General features: G+C 33.8%; 4 protein-coding genes across 4 annotated transcripts in view; 3 read left to right on the top strand and 1 right to left on the bottom strand.

The window, feature by feature from the left end:
* The window catches only part of LOC134251912 (uncharacterized), a 154,251-nt gene that overhangs the window by 52,940 nt on the left and 90,392 nt on the right, over positions 1-10,919 (top strand). The gene's annotated exons all lie outside the window — the stretch shown is intronic.
* On the top strand, positions 3,334-4,818 carry LOC134251895 (uncharacterized). The gene has a single exon (XM_062734316.1). It carries the CDS (start codon positions 3,334-3,336, stop codon positions 4,816-4,818), a length of 1,485 nt encoding a protein of 494 aa, XP_062590300.1.
* Positions 5,332-10,919, bottom strand: part of LOC134251873 (sodium- and chloride-dependent taurine transporter-like) — a 56,520-nt gene continuing 50,932 nt past the window's right edge. Inside the window, exons 15-17 of the mRNA XM_062734296.1 lie at positions 7,241-7,351; positions 6,034-6,157; positions 5,332-5,470 (exon numbers count right to left, since the gene is read on the bottom strand). Of these exons, the coding sequence (XP_062590280.1) occupies positions 5,367-5,470; positions 6,034-6,157; positions 7,241-7,351 (339 nt within the window). The 3' untranslated portion in view covers positions 5,332-5,366. The remainder of the gene's footprint in view (positions 5,471-6,033; positions 6,158-7,240; positions 7,352-10,919) is intronic.
* On the top strand, positions 9,500-10,558 carry LOC134251905 (uncharacterized). Its single transcript, XM_062734327.1, has 4 exons — positions 9,500-9,601; positions 9,741-9,837; positions 9,939-10,019; positions 10,149-10,558. The coding sequence occupies exons 1-4, from the start codon at positions 9,507-9,509 to the stop codon at positions 10,302-10,304; spliced, it is 429 nt and encodes a 142-aa protein (XP_062590311.1). The 5' UTR covers positions 9,500-9,506; the 3' UTR covers positions 10,305-10,558.

The following is a 10,919-nucleotide window of genomic DNA, read 5'->3' as shown; positions in this document are numbered from 1 at the left end:
TCTTTCTGAAATATTGAAGGCTACCAATCTCTTATCCGCAACTCCTCCTAAACCAGCTAGAGGTACTGTGAGCACTGAGCTAACTAAATGATAACCTCCACCCCCACCCATATGGTTATGATGGCAAAGAGCATGTTTTGCTCTGGGAAACCCGAAAAAAGTTACAGATCAAAAAGTAAAATAGGAGGTGCACAATGGCATTATGTAACAAAGAATCTGTGAACGTATCATTAAATTTTATTCAGTGGTATCACTGGTATAGAAGGAGTTGCGGATAAGAAATGGGTAGCCTTCAATATTATAGAAAAAATGGCAGTTTCCTGCTATCCATGTTTTGCTCTGGGAAACCCGAAATATGTGTCGGATCAAAATGTAAAATATGGGGTGTACATCAGCACTATGTAACAAACATTCTGTGAAAGTCTCATTAAATTTCCTTCAGTTGCATAGGAAGAGTTGCAGATAAGAGATGGGTACCGAAAAGCGTAACAGACGGACGGACGGACGGACGCACAGCTAGACGGACGTACACCCCGATCACTATATACCCTCCCGCTTTTCAAGCAGGGGGGTATAATGACTAAAATTTAATGATATTTTCATAAATGTTTTATTACATTATGCCATTGTGCACCTCCTATTTAATTGTTTGATATGACAGTCATTTCGGGTCTTATAGGGCAGAGCAATTACTTAGCTTCTATACTCATATGCGAGGGAATGTATCATTTAGAGAGCTCAGTACTCACAGTACCTTTAGTTTATTTTACATTTTTCTTGAAAAGTTTCAGCTCTGTTAGTAAAAACAATTGAAAGAAACAAGGTATGTTTTATAATTATCATTTTTTGAATCTGGAATCAGAAACATATGGCTGAATTTAAGACAGAGGACAATTTTATAATTAAACACGAGGCTCGAAAAGACAAGACTAATAGAATCTATATTCTAAAAGTAGAATTTTACTAAAACTTTTCGTAAAGAATTCTTAAAGTATTGCCTTTCAGTGTGTTGTAATGATTATCTTTGCAATTTGAGATGGATATTTTCATTGTTCATAACTGGTTTCAGTCTGGGAGGTTGAGACATGTATTTTGCAACACTTTATATCCAAATTACGATTCCATGTTTATGCATGTACATGTTTGACTCCTATACCTATTTCAACATTTCCATGACAAATATGTTTAAAAGTTATTTAAGAATTTCCCCAACTTGTAATAAATTTCGAAATTCCATCGCTCATATGATGTTTAAGGGGAAATCCCCGTATTTTAACTTCTAATATCTTTCTTTTGCGATACCATGCATGGCTGAAGTGCGAATAATAAATAAAAGTAAAACCGAGAGATGATAAGAAGTTATATACACGTCATGTTGGTATGGCTGAAGAGATTAAGAAATACCCTAAATTAATAAATTATATTTTCAATAGTAGAACTTTTTTTTCAATCAGTCACTCAGTTTATTTCGCTCAAACCATATAACATGGTATATGAGGAACATAAAGTACATGTATACATCAGAATAGATATTATAACTATAAATAAATATATGAATGCAAAAAATTCATGCAGTTTAATGCCATGTAATGCATTGGGTCAGTTTGATTAGCTGTGATGGGTTCGATAAATATGAAACGGAATTAATAAATTACAATTACTTTTGTTTCCAAGTGCGATTTGTTAAATTCTGGACAACTGCGTGATGTGAAAGAAAAAGAAATGTACGAATAATTACATTTGATGAAATGCTATACATAAATTGAAGTGTCATATAGGAGGTATTTATACGTGAGTGTAGTATTTATCTGAAAATACAATGAAAAAAAAACACATTTATTTTACTATTACAAAAGAATGATAACACACATACAAAACTACAGATCTTAAACCCGGAAACTGTAATATAATTATTATATATTTGCAATCTTCTTTTCCAGATTTTGTTTTCAAGATAACGTTAATTTTCATAGCTTCGTTCCCATCCCCAGTGAGACAAAGACTGGAATGGAATTCATTCTCCCCCTTCCACATAGCTTAAACTCTGCCTCCCATTGTTTTCATTTTCCTGGCACGTCAAATTTCAAAATCGTGAAAAAAGCATGGAAAACGTCAGATATGTCGGGCTATCACTATCATGTTCCATGATTTGATAATTTGAATCTTCATAATCTGAGAATAATCTCATTTGACAAGGAGCATGCATACGGCGGATGTGACCGGTCGGCAGGGGATGCTCACTCCTCCATGGCACTTGTTCCCACCTCTGGTGTTTTGGAAGTCCGTGTTTTCTCTGCTCCTATTTTGTATTGTTTTATCGACTTTTGATCTTGAATAATGTTCGTTATCTCCATACCGGTATGTTTCAATTTAATATAACTAATAATGGTCTTGCCTTGTTCTTCTTGAGAAGTAGGATTTAAAAGCTTTTAAAATATGTCAACATGAAATCATCTGCATGTGTGCAATTTCAAGCGCGGATCCAGGAAGTTATTTCCAGAGGGATCTACCCCAGTCAAAAAAATTCCAACTGTGAAAAACATTTCCCCCCGGTCATTGACTTTCAACCTTCAAATCTATGACTTTTCATACCAGATACATAGATTTGTGTTTTCGAGGAGGGGTTTGTGTTTTCTTCATCAAAATCAAAAACTGATACACAGAATTATGTATCTTAGTGTAGTCTACTTGTGTGCCAAGTTATATTGAAATCAGGGGGATCTGTAGCAACCGTGTGCCAAGTTATACTGAAATCAGACTAAACTGTAGAAGGATGATTAAAGAATTGTGTATCATAAACTGTTTGAAAGAATAACGCCGCTTAATGATAGAAATATTATTATATATTGCAATACTTAATGATATTTGTATCATTAAGCGGCGTATATCATTAGCGGTTGCTACAGGGATCCAAGTTTACTTTTACTTGATTTAGTACATTGTATATATACATTTAATAACTGCAAATTCTAAGGCGGTGTTTTCGAGGGGGGTTTGCGTTTTCGGACCCCTCGCCGCTTAATGATCCGCGAATGCAAATTCATAGAATATATAAAAAAAATAATGAAAATGCTTTTTAAAAACATTAAAAGTTCTTCCTTGTAGCAAGACTTTTATGCACATCCAATAAAGTCCGACTTTCTTATTTAAGGAAGTGCATACTTTAAATGCAATAATGACTTTTAATAATAGATGTTTTAGCATCTTAAAAGCCTTTTCCTGTCGGAAATTGAATTATACATATAATTTCCTTGTGGACCAACATTACATGTATACTAGTAATAAAAATCTTTAAATTTATCAGTATTGCACGTCATTTTGAAGAAAAAAAACATGGCAGAATACGATAGTGTTGAATTCCGATTTGGATCTCCTCAAGTTAGTGTCCCACAGTGTGAGAAACACTCGGAAATTGAAAACCTTTTCTGTAACGACTGTGATGAATTAATATGTACAGACTGCGCAAAAACAGAACATCGAAATCACGACTGGAACACGGTCCGAAAAGCATCAACCAAGAAGAAATCGCGCCTCTCCGGAATATGCCTGGAAATCAAAGACGAAGAGCTGCCAAATATTGCAAAGCAGATTGTAAAAATTGATTCGATGGTGAAACAAAACATTGCAGATCGAGATGGAGAAATATCCAAATTAGAATGTCACTACAGAGAAATTTTAAGCGAATTTACCAAATGTGTCGAAGAAAGTAAGAAAGTTTTAAAAACTGGAGCCGAAAAGAAGAACAGAAAACTGATGGAAATTCAGTCGAAGTTAAAGGAAAAAGAGACAGAACTCCGGGACAGGGTCGGGGAACTGGAAGGTTCTTGCTCCCTCTCTGGCTACAATTTGCTGAATGTGAATTGTCGATTAAACAAGGTTTCGTCTTTAGTTAAAGACGAGGAAATTGAAAATCAAAGATATTCGTTACATTTTAAAAATGGTACAATATTAAAGGAAATTGTAACATCTTTCCTTGGAGAAGTTAAAGATTTCGACGACTTTTCTGTGACAAAAATTGCGTCGTTTAAACACGAGAAAGGGAACATCATTGCTTTAGAGGTGGACAACTACGAGAATGCTATTCTAGTAGCCTCTGACCAAACTCACTTCGACAAAGTTACCAAGAAAGGAAAACTAAAGAGTAGAAACGAAATTGATTGCGATATAAACGTTATTGCCGTACTCTCCGATGGCGATATTCTTTTCTCAGACAGCGGAAATAGAGCAGTTAAACGGCTAACCAACAACAAACTTGCGACTATCGTGGAAACCTCTCCACTTACTCCTGAAGGGGTATGTTTGACAACTGATGGTGACTTTTTGGTCACAATGGCTGATCCTTGTGGAGAAACATGCACAAAAGATTGCAAAGGTTTAGTCAAACTGTACTCTCTGCAAGGACACGAAAAGAAAGTTTATGAATACCAAGAAAATGGAAGAAAGTTTTTCACGCAGCCGTTCAGAATAACAGAAAACGCTAACACGGATATTTGCGTTTTGGACAACTTGGATGATGAACATGGTGTTCTTAAAGTGATATCAAGGACCGGTCGTTTCCGCTTTATTTACAAAGGAAATAAAGGTCATCTATTCTTCCCAGTGGATGTTGTTTGTGATAACCTTTGCAATTTGATTGTGATGGATGCAAAAAACTACAGCATTCATCTTCTGGATTCTGGTGGCGAATTTCTCAAATACTTGAGAACAGACCAGGAAGACAAGAAAACTTCATTATCGCTGGCCCTTTGTGGGGACATTCTATGGACTGGGGGTCACAGTGGACATTTAAATGTGTACAGATATTCAAATCATTTTTGAGCAGTGGACAGTGACATTAAAATATAATATGAATTAACATTACTTATATTGTCAGTAGTCACAGGTCCAAATCCAAATGGAAGCTATGGGGACCAGTCCTTTAGATGACAGCAATAAAACTACTAGTATTTAACATATAAACTAAAGTCCCATCACACAGTATTTGCAAGAAAGAATAAAATCATTCAATGCCCCATGGCCATTAGTGCTGAATACAGATATATTTTACCAGCAGCAAGTGGTGGCCGCCTGCATCCCAGTTTGAGTGAAAAATTCTCAAGCAGTCAAAGCTAATGGTCAAAACATGCCATAAGCACACACACTTCAACTGAACAGATACTGTGGACAATTGAGCAACCATATAATCTTTATGATCACATGTAATTCAATTGCCAGTATTTCAGAAAAAATGAAGATTTATGTTTTATGCTACATAATTCATGGACAACTTTGGAAACTTCCTGATTCTTGATGATTATGTAGTAAACCATTCATACAGCAGAACCAAAAAAATAAATAAATAAAAGTATTTTATTAATGTTAATCAATTAATCATCATAATAGGCTGGAAACCTTTTCCACTTGAAGTTAGATACAGGGAATTTCCTTGGTCTGCCTTCTTTTGGCGGTGGCCTGAACTGTGGCATCAGTCCTGTAAGACATAACACATACAGTCTGGATATCCTTGAGAGAAAGAAGACATAAACCTTTCATTTAACCTTTTGTAAACACATCAATTGTAAATGTAAATAATTTTTTTTGCAAATAAATGTATCTAAGTTAATTTTCTTTCTTGACATTAAATTAGCCCAATCTAAACTTAATTAAAAGAAATACAAGTTACATGTATTAAGATCAATGGTATACACCTATTTAGAATTATTGCCACAAAGACAGTTTTATCTGTTTAGTGTAACAAATGATTTTCTATGTACCGGGGGTATTGGACTTTCAAAGTTGTATAAACTTGTAAAAGTTACTCCCCTTGATAACATTATTTTAATGAGGCAAGAATTTTTTCTAACCATTAATCAAGGGGAAGACTGAGCTGTTTACAACAGCGTTGTTTCATATCCCCATTCACAAAATCAAATACTAAATGTGCTCAAGATATTTCATTTAATTTCATTAATTTGAGATTCTCTTACGGAAAAAACATCATTGTGAACAAAATTTCCACAAAGTCTCCCCATTCATCTCACATGTCCCACTTACCTGCACGCTGGGCTTTGTGGACTGCTGTTTGTAATTCATTTTGGGATTTCTGACAGACTCCAGTAGCTCTCCTAGGAAGAAGTCCACCTTTATCATTCAAAAACTGTTGAAGAATTAAAACATCCTGAAAAAATAAAATAAACTTTATACATGTATATCCATTAATAAAAAAAAAAAAACAAGAACAAAAGATCTATGAGCCTTCATGATCATCTGAGTATTGTGGGCTTCTAAAGCTATGACCGCTTTGGCTCCACCTGAATTTCTACTTATTTTATTTCAACCTTGTGTTTGAGGATTAATTGTGGGATTTTTATGCAATCCAAAGCCAATTTATCTGCATAAGAAGGATAACCGATATAGAGACAATGTCCACTATTATTTTAGGTTGTAATGAAATAAATACATGTTTTTTTAAAACTCAAAAAGCCCAGTGGTGGTACAACGATAACAAACCAGAGTGGTATACCTTTTCCAATAATGTATATTGAGGTATTTTTTTTGTGTAAAAAGATTATTTTGGTGTTTTCCTGATTTTAACTAAGGTACACCAGTGTTTAAAATAACTGGCCCAAGACGCACAAATTTTGTCACGGTCGAACAGATTGCACGTATTGATGCCCAATTGGACATATAAAATTTTTACATAAATTCAAATTCAGATATTTTATAAAATTCTCTCAAATCAACTAATATAACTGGTTGTGAGGACTGTGCAGTGCACCGAAAATGGAGATTGTTTTCATGATTTTAATACTTTTTATAATGAGTGGTTGCAAAGTGTAACAAGCAAATGGGTAGAATTCATCAGCCTCTAGGTCCGGGATAGAACATATAGTGAGCTGGCCTCATTCACATTATTGCTAAAATGAGCTAAGTCTTATAAAAGACTTTTTTTTTTGAGTTCATTTTTGGTAGGGCTGACAACTTTCACTAGCAGTCAGGCCTGCATATCTACATTGTAGCTAATTTTGCAGTGAGATTCAAACACTAGTACAAGTATACATGCACATGATAAATAAATGTGATAAAATCAGTCAGGGCATCCAGGCATTTCGCCCGTCCTCAACACTTGTTTTTGTGCTTTAAGCCTTTTTAACTTGACAGAAAATTTTAACACCCCCTTTAACTGTTTAAAGAATTGACTGGTGATGGGGTAGTAATTCATTTTTAATACAAAAGAATAGAATAGGGAAGTGATGCTTACTGTATACTTAATTTCTACATTTAAACGGCAGATTGGACATGCATCATTCTTCAGTTCAGCTGTCTTCAGAATCTTCCCCTCCCAGCCTGAGTCTACTTTCTCGCCCTCGATCTTCAATAAAAGGACAGACATTTTCATTAGTACATCAAATGTATGGATAATGGGGGAAAACGTAGAAAAGACTGACTACTCACCACAGTGATTTCTTTAGAAACAGTCTCCTTAACTGCAAAAAAATATCATTGCCTCATGAGGGTCATCTTTCTTATTGGCAGATAAATAAACATTGTCTAAGAAAATTCCTGATAAATAATGATTGAACAGCTATCAGAAAATGAAAACAATTACCTCTTAAAGCTGTTGTAGCCTGGGTTGTAGAAAAATGCCTCTTTAAAGGTTGTTCTATAAGCTTTTTAATTCTGACAAGTGAATTCAATCGACAAGCCATCTTCAAGGTTCTTTCTTCGATTAGGCTCTTAACTTTTTTGTGTATACAATGCGTCCGCACAAACACACCAATGATTAAGCACAGCAAAAAGAAAAGTAAAAACCGTGTCGGTCTACAGACCCGGATAGTTAGGCTGCTTGTCCCATTTCCCGTTTGGGGTAAATTGGTGCCGTATGTAGAAAATTTGATAATTTAAAGAAGTTGGAACCAACTCAGTGGAAAGCCCCCCATCCCCACCTACCCATATCCGAAAAAAGACTTTTTCTTTTAGAGTTTGGAATTTCTTTTTCCTTGTCATTTTTGCTAGGTACAGTAAGCGTTTTTTTCTCCGACACCCCCCCCCCCCCCCCTCTCCACCAACACACACTCGAAACGATTCTTTGTGCCCCAAGTATATAAAAATTATAAAATGATCGATGACATATGATGGGATTATAAGATAAGATAAGATAATATTATTTTCCAATTTTGGGCCCAGAAGGCGTAAAGGTTTTCTTATTATAGGATTAAAGACAGTCTTAAGAAATGCCTATGATGCTAGTTAACAATCTGAACAAAGAAAAAAAATACTTTCCCCTTATCTTTTATCTTTATCTTTATGTACGTAATACATCACAGTGTATGTACGAAATTCCGATGAATAGAATTTTATATAAATGATCATTTATTGCGATATATATATTTTAAAAATTATTTTACTGATACATTACCACTTTACTTTGATAGCGACAGAAATTGGCTAACAATGAACATTTTCACGCTAACTGATTCCCGCCTACATTTCATAACCATTTAATTCAATACTGATGAAAATTTGGCCATGAAATCATTGTTTAATACATAGAAAAGTTCAACTGTAATTGATTAATTATTTTAAGACCAATGCTAAATAGTAAAATATCCCGAATTCCAGCTCTTGAAATAAGGGGGGTAGACGATATTTTCCATAGAAATCGGGCTATAAATCATCACAATATTTTGAAATAGCATTTGATATTAATAAATGTTTCTGAAATCTTTTTTTTAATGTATCATGCATTTAAAATGAAGCATATATAGTAGTAAAATACAACATTTCAGTTGTAAAGCACTTTGAAATAGCTGGAAAAATAAGCATTTTTTGTCGTTTTTTGTCTGTAAACATATCTCCCCCCCCCTCCCACCTCCCTGAAACACAAAAACCTTTGGTATGAATTTGTGAAATGACAGTCGATATTACCCGTTAAAAGGAATTTGTGTGTCACGGGGGGATGTTTTAAAAATATTTTCTTTTTTCCATTGATTTCTATAGTGAAAAACACGAGTTGTACTAAAATTTTAATGTTATCTCTCGTTTTTCCCAAATAAGTAATGTTTTATGAAAATCCATATAAATATCAATGAAAATATTAAAAATCATGCAAAAAAAAGGGGGGGGGGACCATATAAAAAAATACATCCGAAAAATTACTCTACTCTACTACATTGTATATAACTTCCAACCCACTGTCTGTGACGATAATTATCATCTTAAAGGGAACGAAAAATCCATGTATTTCTATTTGGTTGTTGTTGTTAATGATCAATACTGTTGCTCGCATAAAAATCAAATCACGGAGAGAAACGGAATATTTTACATATCTCCACTTATTTATTAAAGAGAGGACTATCCAAAAATATTTAATTAATACATCAGATCTGGCTGATATCATATATCTAGAAATAAAATATTTCCATGTCTCTGCTGGTGCCAACTATGACGTAACAATATAATTTATTGATGACGTTGATTATCTGTGACGACATAATCATTTTCCATTTATCAACCAAACCAGGAAGATGGAGATTCGAATGCTGATTACCGAGACAATATATGTCATGAAGTTGATAATGAATTCGATCATGTGTTACCCAATATACGTATTTCTTACATGGTAACGGCACATTACTTTCGAAATTTTGTCAAAGACTTCGCTTTTATTAGAATAATCAATTAAAGTAAAATTAGACTTTGCTTTTCTTTCAATAATCAATTAAAGTAAAATTCATATTTGATCCATTTATCCTTTTCAGTCATGAGAAAGAGCCGTCTTTTTGGGATAAGGTGTCTTATTACTTTAGGATAAGAGAACCGGTTCAAGTTTGTCCCGATGTTAAAAACATTTCCATGGTGAGTAATTCTGGACAGTTTTTTTTTTTTAAATATTAATTCTAAGTAAAGCTGTAATAATTTTTTTTAGATGTATATTTACCTGAGCTTTACTTTTACAGATGGTTTTATTGTTACTATTGATGGAGATACTCTGGATGGTGATTTTATTGTTTGCACCAAGAGGTGAACCGAGAAGAAAGGTAATAGCAACACAATACAATTTAAGCATGTATTGCTAATGTAAAGCTCCCTATTCATTTTTTTTAAACTTTCGATATAATTTGTTAAATAAACAAAATATTGAGATTATCTTTTTTTTTTACATATAGAAATTTGATAACGCTGCAACCCAGTACGAACTTACAGAAACAAGGGATTATTTATCCCCAGAAGTTTTGCAATCCGATAGCTTCTTAAGAGAAAATGACTGGTCATCCGAAACTTTGTGTCCCCGGGAAACAGTAGATGATGAGAGGGCTAATTAACTCAGCAATGAGTGGATTGGACAATAGCTTGGAGAGGAAAATCATCACTGGAACAGTGTGTCAAGTGGAGCAGATAGAAATAAACCAGGATTTGAATGCTGGAGAGAAATGTGAACATTAACAAAATCTTGTATATGTATATTTGTTTGATAGGTTTTTGAAAACTGAATTTATTCAGTGTGTATGTATAATCAATTTGGCGAGTAGTCGTGCATTATGATGGCAAGATTAATTAGTATGTTTTATCATTATGGCTTCGTATAACTATTTTGATAAAGTTGATTACCTGAAACTTTTTTTTTCTTTTTTTTAATTAAAAGGGAATTGAAAAATAATGTTCCAACTTTTTTCCCCAAAAGGATTACTGCGGTAAATAAATTCAAGTACATGCAAGCACTATGAATGTATCTTATAAAAATATATACACGTAGTTATCAGTTTCTCGACATATTATTTTTAAAACAATGTGATTTTTCTCCTCTAAAGTATACTAGTACCAGGATGTACATGTGGGTGTGTGAGGGAGTGTACTGTGAGGGTGTGTTTATGCATAAATCATTTTAATTAATTTTCGAATTAAAATCAAAATATCCATTTATGATTTTCTGATATCCT

Source organism: Saccostrea cucullata, unplaced genomic scaffold (assembly GCF_032062105.1).
Source record: "Saccostrea cucullata isolate Sc308-1 unplaced genomic scaffold, CSIRO_AGI_Scuc_v1 ctg599, whole genome shotgun sequence".
Taxonomy (NCBI): Eukaryota; Metazoa; Mollusca; class Bivalvia; order Ostreida; family Ostreidae; genus Saccostrea; species Saccostrea cuccullata.
This window is presented reverse-complemented; position numbering and strand designations above follow the sequence as displayed.

What these genes read in the sequence shown, in the direction of transcription:
- LOC134251905 (XM_062734327.1), top strand. Translation starts at nt 9,507, where the DNA reads ATGGAGATTCGAATGCTGATTACCGAGACAATATATGTCATGAAGTTG. An exon ending in ATGTTAAAAACATTTCCATG is followed by an intron (nt 9,838 to 9,938) that starts GTGAGTAATTCT and finishes TTACTTTTACAG; the next exon opens with ATGGTTTTATTGTTACTATT. An exon ending in GAGGTGAACCGAGAAGAAAG is followed by an intron (nt 10,020 to 10,148) that starts GTAATAGCAACA and finishes TTTTACATATAG; the next exon opens with AAATTTGATAACGCTGCAAC.
- LOC134251895 (XM_062734316.1), top strand. Translation starts at nt 3,334, where the DNA reads ATGGCAGAATACGATAGTGTTGAATTCCGATTTGGATCTCCTCAAGTT.